Source organism: Macadamia integrifolia, unplaced genomic scaffold, assembly GCF_013358625.1.
Source record: "Macadamia integrifolia cultivar HAES 741 unplaced genomic scaffold, SCU_Mint_v3 scaffold721, whole genome shotgun sequence".
NCBI lineage: Eukaryota > Viridiplantae > Streptophyta > Magnoliopsida > Proteales > Proteaceae > Macadamia > Macadamia integrifolia.
In genome coordinates, this window is record NW_024870524.1 from 239,022 (window position 1) to 255,815 (window position 16,794).

At 38.8% G+C, this 16,794-nt stretch overlaps 2 protein-coding genes across 4 annotated transcripts in view; one reads left to right on the forward strand and one right to left on the reverse strand.

Annotated features, from left to right (window-relative positions):
• The window catches only part of LOC122069813 (auxin response factor 6-like), a 9,831-nt gene extending 2,039 nt beyond the window's left edge, over positions 1-7,792 (forward strand). Inside the window, exons 4-15 of the mRNA XM_042633905.1 lie at positions 1,221-1,319; positions 1,422-1,478; positions 1,595-1,750; positions 1,848-1,932; positions 2,011-2,101; positions 2,532-2,696; positions 2,783-2,905; positions 4,302-4,377; positions 4,492-4,639; positions 4,757-5,961; positions 6,454-6,644; positions 7,333-7,792. Coding sequence (XP_042489839.1) covers positions 1,221-1,319; positions 1,422-1,478; positions 1,595-1,750; positions 1,848-1,932; positions 2,011-2,101; positions 2,532-2,696; positions 2,783-2,905; positions 4,302-4,377; positions 4,492-4,639; positions 4,757-5,961; positions 6,454-6,644; positions 7,333-7,534 — 2,598 coding nt within the window. The 3' untranslated portion in view covers positions 7,535-7,792. The remainder of the gene's footprint in view (positions 1-1,220; positions 1,320-1,421; positions 1,479-1,594; positions 1,751-1,847; positions 1,933-2,010; positions 2,102-2,531; positions 2,697-2,782; positions 2,906-4,301; positions 4,378-4,491; positions 4,640-4,756; positions 5,962-6,453; positions 6,645-7,332) is intronic.
• Positions 7,793-12,134: 4,342 nt separating this feature from the next.
• LOC122069809 (remorin 4.1-like) lies at positions 12,135-16,526 on the reverse strand. 3 transcript variants are annotated; one of them, XM_042633903.1, is made up of 7 exons: positions 16,367-16,526; positions 15,809-15,986; positions 14,593-15,159; positions 14,427-14,525; positions 13,151-13,598; positions 12,886-12,967; positions 12,135-12,528 (listed from the first exon to the last, which is right to left on the reverse strand). In XM_042633903.1, exons 1-7 carry the CDS (start codon positions 16,394-16,396, stop codon positions 12,322-12,324), a joined length of 1,611 nt encoding a protein of 536 aa, XP_042489837.1. In that variant the 5' UTR covers positions 16,397-16,526; the 3' UTR covers positions 12,135-12,321. The 3 variants fall into 3 exon arrangements, with proteins under 3 accessions (XP_042489837.1, XP_042489836.1, XP_042489838.1); XM_042633902.1 differs by having other exon boundaries at positions 14,427-14,531; XM_042633904.1 differs by lacking the exon at positions 15,809-15,986 and having other exon boundaries at positions 14,427-14,531; positions 16,367-16,513.
• Between the last annotated feature and the right edge of the window lie 268 nt (positions 16,527-16,794).

Below are 16,794 nucleotides of genomic sequence, written 5' to 3' on the forward strand. Positions count from 1 at the left end.
ACAAAACCCCACCGGGAAAAAAAAAAAAGGATGAGTTCAACTTTTCTCCAGGGTTATCTATCCAAAAAATAAAAAGGATTGTCACTTTCTTTCTGGGCTGCCATCTACTTGGACTGAAGTTTTTGTATATGTTTTGCTGCTAAGGAGAAAAGGTGAACTGTGTGTGTGCTTTTTTGCATAGTGAAGTTCTTTTCCTATATGTATTCCCTATTATTGTTCTTCTATGTAGTCATGTTTAGTTATGGAGTCTGGTTAGATCATTAATTCTTGTTCCGTATTTACCGACTTATGATCAAAGTGCTCCATTTGACTGCTGGCTACATTCAGTCCGACAACCCACCCCCCCTCCACCAAAAAAAAAAAATCAAGAACTTTGAGGGCATGAACTTTTAACTGTTTCAAATTTGAGAAGTGGTTTCTGACTAAACACTTCAAGTGATGATCTGATATCTTAAGTGTCGAAGAGATTTCTTAGCACATTGAGAGCAACAACTGAGTTTTCCAGATCTGAAAGGAAGTCCTAACTCAGATTTCATTTGGTTCATGGGTGGTGGCTGCTGTGCGGAACCCACCACAGCCACTACTTGCAGTCCCAGCAATGGCTGTCTGTTTGTGGAAGGCATGGAAATGTATTTTTCTCTCTTTCAGATTCAATGAGCTTTATAATATTTCTCCTGAATATGGGAATGAATTTTTTTAGTCCAGCCATTGTATTCTTCAGTCCTGATTTGTGTACCGATAGTCTTCTTACGTCGGTAGAAGGTTAATGTTCGTCCCCACAAAGCAAGTATGGGGAATAGAAATTTAACTTTTAATCTTTGCATGGGAAGGGAGGAAATAGCTTTTCACCTTTGCTCAAAATAGTTGAAGCTCATCTTTGCTATTTAAATTGTTTTTGCAAATTTATCTTCTGTAGTTGCTTGCTTATATTTATTTATCTGTGCATGTGCTTCTGTATTGTCTTATGTGGCAAGTCATTTTCTAATCTGCTTCCAGCTATTCTGAGATTGTTCCCTGTCCCATGCTACATATTTTTGTGGTTTATGGTTTTGGCACATTTAAAAGCTATTGCTTTCATATTGTCCTTTATTTGGGAGCTGTTGGTTCTCTGTCCTGGATTTAGCTACCCAAGCTGGTGTCAAATATTTGTTGAACGTGCTATCTTTGCATCTGTTTTGAGTGGTCATCTAGACTGGATATCCTTAATGTTTCCCATGCAGGTTGCTGCTTCTACCAACAAAGAGGTGGATGCCCATATACCTAATTACCCAAACTTACCACCGCAGTTGATCTGTCAGCTTCACAATGTGACCATGCATGTAAGGTTCATTTTTTTTTTTTTTCTTTCGTGGGACTTATTACGTATGATTCTGAATATTCTTACAGGTTGTTCCTAAGTTTTGAATTCTATTGAACTGCAGGCAGACTTGGAGACGGATGAAGTCTATGCACAGATGACCTTGCAACCATTGAGTCCGGTAGTCTACATCACCTCTTGCAGTTTATGGATTTGCGTTCATGTAGTTTTGTAATTTTGTTGACTTCCTAACCAAAGTGTCCCCCCCCCCCCCCCCCACCCAAAAAAAAAAACCAGCAAGAGCAAAAAGACCCTTACCTGCCCGCAGAGTTGGGTTCCCCCAGTAAGCAGCCAACCAACTATTTCTGTAAGACATTGACTGCAAGTGACACTAGTACTCATGGAGGATTCTCAGTGCCTCGCCGGGCAGCAGAAAAAGTTTTTCCTCCATTAGTAAGTTAACCCTTCAATCTGTTGTTTTCGATTTGTTGTATCCCTTGGGTTAATCTCAAGTAGTGCAATCATATCTTTGATTGTGCTATTTCTTTAGGACTTCTCACAGCAGCCTCCAGCTCAAGAATTGATTGCAAGAGACCTTCATGACAATGAATGGAAATTCAGGCATATATTTCGTGGTTAGTTTTCTGATATTTGGCTTGTCAAAAAAGTATGTTGCTTTATATGATATACACAGTATGATATTTTACTTGCAGGTCAGCCAAAGAGGCATCTTCTTACGACTGGATGGAGTGTGTTTGTAAGTGCAAAAAGACTTGTTGCTGGAGACTCCGTCCTTTTCATCTGGTATCAGTAGTGAAGTTCCCTATTGCTTGTCCATTGTTTCTTCTTATTAGTGATTACCTGAATCAAGATGAACAGTGGTGGGATGGGGCTGTGTCTGTGATGTGCATGTGGTGTGTTTGCATGAATTTTGGGAAAATTCACTAGATTAGATGACTTTAAGGGTTAGACATCTACTTTGACAGTCAAAACAAGAGCTTCTATTTATTACAATGCGATGCTGGGTTGAATTTTGAGCTAGATAGCCCCCCGGGTCCCCCCCCCCCCTGTGGAGGAGCTGTAGAAATTGAGATTCTCCATGCACATATGCCACTTGTATGTAATAGGCAAGGAGCAGAGCCACTTCCCATCGGTCATTAGTCAATTCTATGATATGTTTTATGATCTTTGATTAGCTTGCACTGCTTACTGTAAAGTATTCTGCTTCCATCAGGAATGAGAAGAACCAGCTTCTTTTGGGAATCCGCCGTGCTAATCGGCCACAAACTGTGATGCCTTCGTCTGTTCTTTCAAGTGACAGCATGCACATAGGGCTTCTCGCGGCAGCAGCTCATGCGGCTGCAACAAATAGCCGCTTCACTATATTTTACAACCCAAGGTAGAAGTCTTTTCAGGAAGAAATTGGAATTTAAAGTTCTAATTTTTATTTTATGGTTTTGCTCAGTTGTGCCATCTTGCTGTCAGGGCTAGCCCATCAGAATTTGTCATACCTCTGGTGAAGTACATTAAAGCAGTCTATCATACCCGTGTTTCTGTTGGCATGCGCTTCCGGATGCTGTTTGAGACTGAAGAGTCAAGTGTTCGTCGGTAGGTCTAAGGCACACTTTGTGAATGTCGATAGTAACTTGCTATGCTTAATCTATATTGCATTGGGGGGATATGAACTTTTTGAATCAGCTCTATGGTGGGCGCACAGGTGCAGAAATGTGGAGGGGTTGTCATGGTTTGATGTTGGAAACCTCATTTTAGTGTTGACACCTGGGATATCTGCTAGGCCCAAAATAAATTGGTCATTTCGTTTTATGAATGTGGTCATCTGTTCTGTCACTTTCTTTCGGATAGAAGCATGGTTTAAAGTATCTCCGATACCGATACGATACCCTTTGATACGTATCTTAAATTTAGCCGACCGATACGATACATACCGATACGATACATAAAATTTTTAAAATTCTTTCGTATCGATATATATGCTACGATACATACCAATATGCACCGATACACCATCGATACATACTGATACTCTATGTAAAATATAAAATCAAGGTGAAATATATGTTTTGGTATGTATCGGTACGTATCGGTGAGTATTGGTATGTATTGATCAGTACGTATCGGTGAGTATTGGTATGTATTGATCAGTACATATCGGTGAGTATCAGTAAGTATCGATCGGTAATTATCAGTGAGTTTCAGTATGTACCGGTACAGCGCGCTACGGTCATATAATGGCCAAGATGAGTATTTTTCAGAAAACACGATTTTTTGAGAGGTTTTTGTTCTAAATTTGTTGCCAGCCATATTTCTCTTTAACTAAAGTGGAAATCAAGGTTGGGAATAAGGATTTTACATTTATGGAAAAACTACAAACCTTGAATTCTTAGTGCGATACCCTCAATTTAGTGTTTATGCATAATACATGTTATCAATAGCTTTTTTTAACAAATTTTTTATGCACAAGTGTTTAAAAAGATGTTTCATATCCATTTATATGCGTATCTTTAGCGTATCTTAGTATATCTTCGATACGATACGATACCCTCCGATACGTAATTTAATTTTGGCCTACCTTTACGGCGACCGATACCGATACTTTAATCCTTGGATAGAAGTGCTGAACTACTCACTGATGAGGAGAGAGAATCCTTGAGGCCTTTTAAGGAGTGCCAGTGAATTTATGAACTCATTGGTGAGAGGTTACGTTGTCTAAATGTTGTGCATAGGGAGTTATTTAGCTACCATGTTGAACTTGGTCATATGGTGTGGGGACAAAGAGAGGGGGCATCCATACCATTTGTGTTTGCTCCCTGTATATGGGTATGTGCTGTTAAGTGACTGCTGCTATCATCCAATAGGCAGGATTTGATTTCTTCCTACTGTTTATATCCTCTCCTGTCCATTTCTTTTGTTACTGGGCTACCACCTCGCTGGTTTCAACTCTGTTTTAACAGGTAACTAATCATCAATTTATGTTTGCTGCCAGGTATATGGGCACGATTACTGGCATATGTGACTTGGATCCTGCTCGTTGGCCGAACTCACATTGGCGCTCAGTAAAGGTATATGGGGGTCTTCTGGGTGATTTTTCTGATAATACTTTTCTACGATATTTTGTGGATGACCTCAAAATGTAACTAAGTTTTTTTATTTAATCTTTGCTTCCATCAATACAGGTTGGATGGGATGAATCCACTGCAGGGGAGAGGCAGCCGAGGGTTTCCTTGTGGGAGATTGAACCATTAACAACATTCCCTATGTATCCATCACCATTCCCCCTCAGACTTAAGCGGCCATGGCCTCCAGGACTACCCTCCCTCCATGGTAAGTTTATTTCTTTGTTTTAGGTGTGAAATGCAACTAACTCTTCCTGTAACTGTATCAATTATAACTCAACATTGTGTTCTTTGATCTGTAATTTTTCCCATTCTCTTGTAATAGGCATCAAGGATGATGATTTGGGCATCAATTCTCCACTTCTGTGGCTTCGAGGTGATGTTGGAGACAGGGGGATTCAATCCCTCAATTTTCAGGGACTAGGGGTTACACCTTGGATGCAGCCAAGGTTAGATGCCTCCATGCTTGGCCTGCAACCTGATATGTACCAAGCAATGGCTGCTGCAGCGCTTCAGGAAATGAGAGCTGTGGATCCTTCTAAACAGGCATCTCCAACCCTTCTCCAATTCCAGCAACCTCAGAGTGTACCAAACAGAGCTCTGGTTCAGAGGCAGATGTTGCAAGAACCTCAATCTCAGCATGCCTTCCTTCAGAGTGTTCAAGTAAATCATCCTCAGGCTCAGGCTCAGGCTCAGGCTCAGGCTCAGGCTCAGGCTCAGGTACAGGCACAGGCACAGCTTATTCAGCAACAATTGCAGCATCGTCACACATTTAATGATCAACAGCAACCACAGCAGCCACACACTCAGCAACAACAGCAGCAGCAGCAGCAGCAATTTTCTGATCCCCAGAACCCTAATGTTGTCTCTGCACTGTCGCAGCTTGTGTCATCATCCCATTCTCAACCTCCATCCCTACAGACCATCTCTTCTTTGTGCGAGCAGCCAAACTTTTCGAATTCCAGTGGGATCCCTGTCTCAACATCCAGTGTTTCTCCCCTCCACGGTCTTTTGGGTTCATTTTCCCATGATGAAACATCTCACCTGCTTAATTTGCCGAGAAGCAATGGTCTTATGCCCTTTTCAGTGTGGACGCCGAAGCGAGTTGCAGTTGAACCTATTCTCTCTCCTGGAGTAGCTAAATGTGTTCTGCCCCAGGTTGAACAGCTCTGCTTATCACCGCAAACTAATGTTTCTCAAAATTCAGTCTCTTTGCCACCTTTTCCAGGTAGAGAATGTGCAGTAGACCAAGAAAATGGTACGGATCCCCAAAGCCATTTTCTTTTTGGAGTCAATATTGATTCCTCCTCTCTTCTAATGCAAAATGGAATGTCAAGCCTACGAGCTGTTGGCAGTGAAAGTGATTCAATGACTCTGCCATATGGTGCTTCTAATTTTATGAATGCTGCAAGCACGGATTTTCCGCTTAGTTCAGCTATGACAACTTCCAGTTGCTTAGATGACTCGAGTTTTCTACAGTCTCCGGAAAATGTGGGCCAAGTGAACCCCCCAACCAGAACCTTTGTTAAGGTGAGAGGACTTGTCTGTGTTTTATAAGCATGCCTGTTGGCTATCCATAAGGTCTCCTCCTGTTTCTCGGAATTCAAATTATATTTACATGCTGCGCTTGCGAAGGTTTCACCACTTAACATACTATTTGTCAAATCCTAGATAGTTCATTATACTACATTTTTATGCTTTCCTTCCGAAACAATAGAATTTGGTGTTTATGTTCTGTCGGTTTCAAGGGTGTACCTAGTTGGACCTGTGGGTTCGGATATGTTTGATCAGATGTATATGACCATTTTTGTGACGTGTGGAGAGGTTAACTCTCTTGTCGTTTACAATGGTAAAACGACAGCCGGTACTTCCTTTTTATTAGTGTGGGTATAATTTGTGTTACTTTATTATGTACCTTCAACCCTCATGTTGGTTTCATTGTGATGTGTAAGACATGATTTTTTTTTTTTTTTTTTTCACACGTGGATAGTTTACTGATCTGGATACTGTAATTGTTGATAGGTTCACAAGTCAGGGTCCTTCGGACGGTCGCTGGACATCACCAGGTTCAGCAGCTACCATGAGCTGCGAAGTGAACTCGCTCACATGTTTGGCCTTGAAGGCCAGTTGGAGGACCCTATGAGATCAGGCTGGCAGCTTGTATTTGTTGATCGGGAGAATGATGTTCTTCTCCTCGGTGATGATCCCTGGCAGTAAGTTCCGACCTTTCCAGATAGTATAACTCTCTAGTAGATTTAAGCTATTGAAAGAATCAATATTCCAAAGATTTGACTGGTACGTATCTGAAACTACTTGTCGAACTATTGCATCTATTATTCCTATCTGGAAAAAAAATTGAGCCGTACGTGAAGCAAACAATATATGTGATGATTCTTAATGTCTGGCCTCATTGGATAGGGATGCACATTCAGTTGTGGATGGACATTCTTACCATTTTATTTTATTATCTGCAAGCATGTGATGGGTAGAACGGCTAGAAGCAATTCATTGGTGGTTGTGGTGACACTGGTATTGCTATAAATTTCAAACTCGCAAATTTTGATTCCAATGCGTCCTGGTCTGACATTGGGATTGTCAGTAGTTGTAGTCATTTCCAAATTCCATCCACATGATGAAAAATGAACCTCACACCTATGAAACATGAGACCCTTTTGAGTACCGATGAATTAGATTCCTTCTCTTCTGCAGTTTTGAGCTGTTGATGCTGAAGTATTATTTGAATTTTCTTTAGATGTGTATTTTATCTGCGTGGTATGTAGGATCACTTCTCATCTCTGGGGATAATATAACTTGCTTATGGTTTTATCGTCGTAGCAATTTGTTATCCTTTGATGTTTCTGGCACATGATTGACTTTTATGCATTTATACTATGCTTCCAGGGAGTTTGTCAACAATGTGTGGTGTATTAAGATACTCTCAGCTCAGGAAATGCAGCAGATGGGCCAACAGGGTAGGGAGGAGCTTCTGAACTCGGTCCCAATCCAGAGGCTCTCTAGTAGCAGCTGTGATGACTATGTGAGCCGGAAGGACTCAAGAAACCTCAGCACTGGGATTACATCCGTGGGGTCTATTGATTACTGATGAACTCAGATAAAAAGTTTAGAAAGTGGTGGGCAAGTTTTACCAGTTTCTGTTAGTCCTACTCTACCATTAGCCCTCCTAAGCCTTCACTGCGAGTGGAACAGGTTAGGAGTAAGTCTCCTTGATGGTTATATATAAGCTACTTTCTGTAAGTATAACATTCGATCAAACTTTCCACGTATAAGATCAAAGTACCTTCAACACATATTGTAGTAACTGATGTTTATGAAGTTCAGCTATTTGCGTGGTTATCTTGCATTTTTTTGTGACCAAGATTTCTCATGTGAGAGACGAGAGAGTGAAAAGGGTTGTTTTAAGTTAACCATTTAAAGGGGAATAAGAAGGATGTGTCGGCACCTGCAGATCTTAAACAGGAGATCCTGTAAAGCTAAAAACATGAGAGGAGCCAGACCCATTGCACAGGAGGTTTTGGTGATATGGCAATGACCTTCCAAATTGTGAGTGGGTGAATGATTTGTTTTCATATATATAATTTTTGGCCTCTTCTCTGGATTGAAATGATTTTGCAAATGATTGTTAGGTGGTTGTATGGTCTTCTGGGGAGAATTGACAGAACATCGTCCAACTATGGTTCTTGATGTTACATCCAAACTCTTTAGTTTTGGCCTATTAGTCACATGTCTAATTTGATTACTATCAACTTATTCCTCTTAGATTCATTCTCCTTAGGTGTTGGTATTGTACCAATTCTCATTTGGCTTTGGTCTTTCCTAATATGTCGGTAGGGGCTTGGGCTTGCCTACCAACTTGTAGGGGCTGGTTTTGGGGGTGTGTTTCTGTGGCCTTGAGACCTTTTTGTGGTTGTGGGTGTGACAGGTTCAGATATTGAAGATGGGGTTAGGCCTTTTGGGGGGTGATGGGATGGTGACAACACAGGCTAATGTCAAAATTTTGAAAACAACAAAAGCTGAATACGAAATTCGTAAAGTGAGACTGGGTCTCACTCTTTTTGTGGTGTTTGAGTTTCACCATGTGAGGGGTGGTCCTACTATGCCTTTTTTCCAGGTCAAAGACTGTCTAATAGTGACGATAACGTAACATACCTTTCCCCTTCCATTCGCCGAAAGCCTGAAACTGATCTGATTCGGGTGGTAGTGGTCCAATTGTCTGATGGCAGTGGAAAATTGTGGTGTTTTGTGTGGGTTTCAGTTTGACCATGTGCAGCTTGGATTGGAAGGATAATGAAACTTACAAGAGCTTGTTAGCTCCATACATGAGTTCTTGTCATGCTTGTACTTGCCATATGAGTTGGATTTCCATAAGCCAGATCCTAAGGCTATGTTTGGCAACCAAAAGAAGAAAATAGTACAACAGAAATAATAAGATAAAAATAATGACTACATAATGATTTTTTGTCTCTTCGAATTCAATTTTTTTTTGAATTTTTTCTCTTCTTTTCTTGTCTTAGCTTCCAAACATAGCATAAGATGCATAGATGGGAACCTACCGTATGAGTTGGTTTGAAATCTTTAAGCCAAGAAAAGCTGGGGACCGGGGAAAGGGCTTATGGGCTTTTCAGGGTGGAGGTGGTGAAGATTCTAAACTGAAGCTTCTGGTTGCTCCCACCTCCTTGACTCTTCTTCTTCTTGTTGGGGGTGCAAGGTTTGCTTAATGTTAACAGAATAACATGAAATGAGATAAACACATGTACATTGACAATTAATTTCAAGGGGTTATGTTGAAATACAAATTTTTGTCGACCCAAAATATTATTTTACCTTGTTGGCAAACACTTAAAAAATGATTATTTCCTTTTTGTAGAAAATTTAACTGAAAAATTTTCAGCTCCAACTTCATCTATGTTGTGAAATTTCAAATATTTTTTTTTATCCATTGATGATTGTGATTTTTTTTCTTTATTTTTTGTAAAAATTTCTACAAGTTTCTTGCATCATCTTTACTTTCGACCAAACATTCAATTGGTTTTTGTTTTTTCAAAATTTTTTTTTTCAGTTCCCTTTACAAAATCCCACATGGCGAGCTTTATGATATATACATATTTTTTCATTTTTAATTAATGCAAATCTTCATCAACAAAAAATAAATGGTATCATTGAAGTTGAACCAAATCATAAATCCAAGAAGGGAAGGCATTGGATTAAAAAAAAAAAAAGAAAAGAAAAGCCTTCAACTATATGGTTGGAATGGCCTAATCAATGCTCTGATAAAAATATCAACATGTATTCTATTCTATCAAAAAATATACATATTAAAAAAAAAAGCACGTGCTAAACGTGTCGGGCAACGTTGGGCTTGTAAACGGGCCAGGTCATCAAGTGCCCATCAGGCTTACCACTTGCACCTTTGACTACCTGTTCATAAATGAGTCAGGCCTAAACCCGACACATTTAATAATCAGGGCAGGCCGGACTGGGCTTTAAAGGGTTGAGTCCAATCGATCAAATTGAAGCGGGCTTGGGATTGACACCCCTACCTATAACCATGGGAGAGGGTGGTTAGCAATATTATAACTCAATACCTCTTAAACTGGATACTTTTGCTATAAACTTATGGGTAAGTGTGTCAAAATGTAATCGAAACTGTTTATCAAAATTGAAACCAACCGATTATGATCGAATCAAACTGCATCGTATAAAAACTATCCTGTTGTGGTTTTATAGTTCATTTTCTCAATTCGATTGGGTTAAGAACCAAAAAATTGACGGTTAACCACTACCAATGGTGTTACCATATTAACGTGTTTCATTGTTTTGATGGGTCTCTACCAAAAATAAGAAAAAATATGTTTTGATGGGTTACTTCTATATTTCCATATTTGATTGCTTAATGTTTTGATGACATACAAGTTACAAAGTAACATATTTAATTTTTGTCTTTAACCTTTACCTATAACAATTACAAATCCCATCGTCTTCTCATTGCAAGCCTCTAATTTCAAATTTCAAATTTCAACTTTCAACTTTCAACTTTCAATCTCTACTCCAACTTCAACTTCAACTTTAACTTCAACTCTTTGAGTCCCATAGAGGTAAAATCTTGTACTATCTCTCTCCCTCCCATCTCCCTACTTCCTACTGCCTCTTTCTCATCTCTGAATGTGAACCAAATGTAATACATTACAAATTGAATTTAAAAATTATTTTTCAAAATTAACACTATAAACCACATGTAAACCGATTGTGAATCGATTAAAAACAAGAAAATCGAAACCAGATGAAAACGATTATGATTTCAGCTTAGACGTTATTCTCAGGCCTAGTGACCCATTGGATTTGGACCAGGACTCATTGAGAATAACGCCTAAAAGTCTAACTGGGCTTAAAGGTCCATGCTCAGTTCACGGTCATGAGACTTTTGTGCCAACCCAAGCCCGCCCCTTTAGGCATGTACCACCACAGACCAGTTTACTACGATTTTCATTACGTACATGCTGGAACACCCCCCCTCCCCTTTCCCTTCCCTTCCCTTCCCTTCCCTTCCCTTCCCTTCCCTTCCCTCTTTTCTTTTTCCTGCTAATAAGGGTGTTCAGACCTTTGGCCTCATTAATCTCTTGGACGCATGTGTATATTTCCATACTTGCTAGTTGGATCAGCTTCAACTCCTACGAGAACCATGAAACCGTGGTGCTGGCCCCAAAGGGGTTAGGGGAGTTGAACTCAAGATGCATGCAGGGGAACTCTCTTTTGAATAATAGTAGTAATATGATAACCCTCAATGAAAATATATATGATAAGCCTTCACATTCTTGCCTACTTGGAGCCACTAGGGAGGCGAGGAAATGATTTTTGATTTCATATCCTTTATTGAGTAAAACCTTAAGGCAGCTGTCTGTATTTCAATATATATATATATATATAATATATATATAATATATATATAATATATATGTATATATATATATATATATTTTTAATGAGAATAAGAAAAACTCCTTAAAAGTTACTAGAAAAAATTATATCAGTAGTCATGATCTGTTAGATGGTTGTGGAATAAGCTGAAGTAAATCTTGAGATGAGAATCTGATATTTCAGCCGATGTTAGAGTTAAACTGTATGCCTTGTAGAATTCCATAAGCTTCAGCCTGTGCCTGATTCTTGATGTTTCGATTGCCAAACTTAATAACCAGAAATTGCCAATTGAAGAACACCAAAAGCTCGTCCTGATTTTGTTTCCATTTGTTTCCAAATTATTAGTAGCACTAGCACAAATCAAAATAGGATAATTCAAAAACTTGATAACAAATCAATTCAATTCAACTTTCTGTCCTCTCTTCTTACAAATTCTTTTCCAGCCTTCGATCAATTCATGGACAATTTCAGCAATTCGAACCTGGCAGGAATGAGGACTGATTGAAGAAGCTAAAGTCTTATAGGGCTTCTTTACGGATCAAGGCCTTCACCACAATCCTAAATCTTAATATTTTGAGGATTTACTTGGGATTTTGCATCCTGAATTCCAAACCTTTTAACGTTAATACTGGTTCTCAGTTGAGGAACAATGCTTTGATTGGAGTTATGGCTACGTTCTTCAGTAGGATATTTTCTGTCTCTTCCCCAATGGATGTAGTCTAGAACTTAACAAAAATCTTGTCATTTTTATGAGGATACTGCTCAAATAATTACTTATAACCATGACTACAAAAACCATACTAATCACTTTTCAAGTTTACAGATTACACAATGAGAACCCTCACCAAAGTTGGAAAGGGTTGACATAACATGTTATGTGCCCAAAGAAGTGTAGGAAAGACAGTTTATGACTTGGTGCTTGTACAAGAGATGATTTCCTTGGCCATTCTAAAATTTTTATGATGCCCAAGTGCAACAGATGAAGTGGGAAGGTGGAATGCGGCCTGTTTGGCGGATATAATCTGCTTGTGCAGCAGTTCTTGCCGCTTGCCTGTTCCTTCTGGCTTCCGCAGCAGCCCTTTTCCCTTCCGATCGCTGCCTTGCAATTGCAATCTTTTTCATCATCTTCTCTTGACCATGGGATCTAATATGTTCAGCTTGGGCCTGAGATATTGCAAATTCACATCACCATTTAACAAAAGCTGAAACAGGACATGTTTGTGGTCTTCCTACGTAGAACTGTAGAAAACTATCATTGTACACTTGAAAAAACATCGATGATAATATCAGTTCTGGCTCACTTGAAACATATTCTCTCCAAAAATTGGGTTCATGTATTTGTACGGATTCAGGTTTTTCAGGTTTTTGCTAATATGAAATTTAATTGATAATGCAGGTCCTTTGAGAATTTCAGGTAAACCAATTTATAGTTTGTTTCAAAATTTGGTCAGTACCTTCCTGGATGGTGCTATGAAGTACACCATAGGCAAAGGGAAATGCACAAATAACAATGTGAAATACCTCTATTCTCCTTATCTCCGCTTCTATTCTTGCTTTCTGTTGACTCTCCCATGCTTGAATTTTGATCTCTTCACGCTTATATCTGAAAATATTTAGAATTCATTTCTCAAGAATCAAAGCAAGAGGATGTAGTAGGCGAAAAAAGCAAAACTGTGATTAGATTAGGATCGGCCCTTCTCAGAACCATGAGGAACAGAAAATAAAGCTGAAATGGCCCAAACCTATTGGCTTTTCCCTTTTTGATGCTTGGAAAAGAAAGACAAACCTGGCTGTGTGTTTTGTTTTTTCGGCTTCTTCCCATGCAGCTGCACGATTTTCATATTCGATTTTAATCTGTTCCTCCGCATCAATGTGTTCAACTGAAGGAGCATTCTTTTCCGTATCATATTTACTTGCCCAAGCAGCAATGTTCGTCTTTCCAAGTTGAACACCAAGGGCTACAATCTCTTTTCTTGTCTTAATCTTCAATTCTTGCTCAGAAAGCTGTTTCTTGTTATCTTCTTTTTGATGTTCTGCGTCGTTATCTGTGTTAAAGTCCAAAGGTGTGGATGCTGGTGCTCCTCTTCTAGGGGTTGATGGAATTGAGGAAGTTGGGCTACGAAGGGGAGTGGTTGCTCCTACAGGAGTTGTGGTCCTTGACGGCTCTTGGCTTGTAACAGGTGTCATTTCTGTTCCCATGTCTCTCATTGCCACTGACCTTATATTAGGAATATCTGCATAATTTAATCACAACTCCATCATAAGAAGAAGACACACTGACAAAATATTGCATGCGTAAAATGTCGGGCAGAGAACTTAAGGGAACACATCAGAAATCCAATCTAGAAATTACAGCAGGAAAAGAACACATGAAAAATTCAATATGAGACATGCAGATCTATACATATACAGTTAGAGAAAGACTCAGGTTCAGAATCAGACCAACTTCTGCTGTACTTTCTTGATTCATACAGTAGGTCAAGGCAGAGTAGTTGGGAGACCACAAGAGATCAGTTAGGTAAGAAAATAACCAGACCTGATAATTTCACCCATCATATTTTAAAGATTTTTTTTTTTTTTTTTAAGACCTCCAAGTGTTCTCTAACTAACCAAATCGGATTTTCCTGGACTTCACATCAGATATTTTCAAATTTCCAAAAGAAGTGATTGCTTTGATGGTTAGGATCCAGATTAGAGCTCCTAAACTATGACTTCCCAGTTGACCAAATGAAGGCTTCTAAGCCCCATGGATGTTCGTCAGCATAGCAGCAGAAGCAAGGTGTTCCAATGTTACTGACTTAGTAAAAGCCTACAAATTTAATTTCGGACAAATGATTCTATGATAGTATGAGTCGTATGACAATGTGCCATTGGTATCTTCCACTTTAATGCATCTTTCACATTTTTGTATTCAGCTATGGTTTAGCTGTAAAATATGTTTCAAATATATTTAGAATTGTGTTTGGTTGACACTATCTAATGGGAAGCTTAGATATCTAGAGACATATCTCTTGATTGTCAATCTTCAAATTTGACAAAAACACAATGAAAACACCATTTACCTGTTGTATTTGTGGTAAACTGCCATGGATCAGATAATTCTTTTCTATTCATTTCCTTCTCATCTTTGCCGAGGGGACAAAGATCAATTGCTGCATTGGCTGGAGCTGAAACAGGATTAGTCCCAGAGTAAAACCGAATTTCTAGTAAAACAGAACTTCTCAATACCTGCTTGTGAGGCAGAATGATGGGAATCAATCTGCTTACTATCCACCACTGGAATAACAGATGCCTTTTGTTCAGAATTGTTGAATTCAGGGACAACCTTCCCCAAGTTTGCTGTCGTTTTCCGGTTCACTTGGCTTTGCAAAATCATCTTCTTAGAATGATTAGTGTGTAATGGTTGCTTATTCACCAACCATTTCTCTGCATCATTCCACTTAGAAGGTATTGATCGAGAGAAGGGTCTCACCATGGGATTATGTAAGGACTTCTCACCTTTATGAAACTCAAAGTTAGATGAATTAGAATTATTCTCATGATCAGGACTATCTTCTTCTTGAGATTTCACTGGGTGAACTGTGCTGAAGTTCCCGCTAATACCCTTTGATAAATGCTGAATTTTCATATGACCCATATCCCCAATTTCCTTTGACAGTATATCCTTCTGCCTAGAACCAGTCTGATAACCATGGCCAGAATTTGACATTCCCTCTCCATATGCTTTTACAGAGGATGAATTTATGCTGGGAGCTACAGAGTGAACAGAAGGTTCACTAGAATCTTTTGAGCCACCTGTAAGAAAGAAGCAGATCTTAGCAGACAAAAAAGATTTATTTAAGAATTTGACAATCAAAACTAATTGACAACGTGCAGAAACGAATTTTCACGTTTCTGGGAACAACAGAAATGGATTTTTGGGTGTTTGATAAACCTGTTTCTCCGATCGATTTGTGCACACATTGTTGTTTGATAACATGCTCCTCACTTTTGAGCTTAAAAAATTCCATTAATTTTGAGCTTGAGAAGAGTCACGCTTCTCACTTTTGGGCTTTTTTATTAGGCACAAATCCACAATTTGTTGCCTTCACTTGTTTCTAGAAATGACGAAACAAGTTATATCACAGCCGTTTCTTGTAACATAAATTTTCATAAATTCCAATTTATGTTTCTAAAAAACGAGTGGAACGAAAATAGATTATCAAATGCTTTTTACCCCGTTTCTCCGTTTCTAGGAACAGAAAAACACAGAAAAGCGTCTTTAGGAACGTTGTCAAACGGTGCCTAAGTTTGATCCCGTAGCCTTCACCAGTACTTCAAGTTTAAGAATGGCATTAACACACGAAAAGAAAAATCTTTTTGTTCCCTTGAAGCATGGTTTAAAGAAAAATGAAAAAAAAAAAAAAATGAAAAGTAAAAATAATGTCTTGGGAGATTTACTGACCCTCATTGTCAAAATCTCCATTTTTGGTAGCTAACAAATTGTTTTTCAAGAACTCTGCATCATCATCAAGCCTAGCTGGAGATGTTCTTGATGAATTATTATTTGTTCCATCCTTCTTCTTCTGATGTGAAGATCCTATTAGTTTCAGCCTCAACTTACTAGGGGAAATTATGCCCATCTGCATTTAAATTCAAAAATTAATTAGTAAATACATAATACACCATCCAAGATCCATGTAATGTTCTTAGATTCTATTTTCCTTTAATTTATAACTGAAGTTCTAAAAACCAATATATATATTAAGCAATCTAATCTCGAAAATAAATGGTTTCCCACCCTCAGATCAGGTTATTACTGCTTAATAACCTTCCTTAAAGCTAGAACAACAAAGAACTGAAAGAGTAGATTATTGAATCCATATAGATTCATGATAATTCCTGCATTTCTTTCAGACCCACTAAAAGGAAATGAAGAACACAATTGCAAGAGAGCCCCATCTTGAAGAACTTACTCTGTTAACCTAGGAAAGAAAAACAAGAGAAGCATGCAAAACCATACCTGAACTTTGTCAATCCTCTCATACTCCATTGGATTTATCTTCTATCTTTTTTGCTCGATCTCGCTGTGTAGTTAAGAGAGAGAGAGAGAGAGAGAGAGAGAGAGAGAGATATGAGAATGCAACTGGGAAATCAATCTTACTGCTCTGTATTTTGTGGTCCGCAGTACTGAAGTAAAGACAGAGAAGAAACGTTGGCGATCTTTTGACTACCCAGACGAGGAGTCCGCGATTTAATTAGTTTTCATCAGCAATATTAGAGATTTGAGTTTTCTGTCCGGGAGTAGAGCGTATGTTATATTCTTGAGTCTCTCCTCCCACAATAAAGTATGCAACTTTGACGTGAGGGATCTCTATCAAAAAAAAAAAAAAAAAAAAAAAGAGGAGGAAAAAGGCAAGAGATAGACATATGAAGGTGCTAGTGTACGCT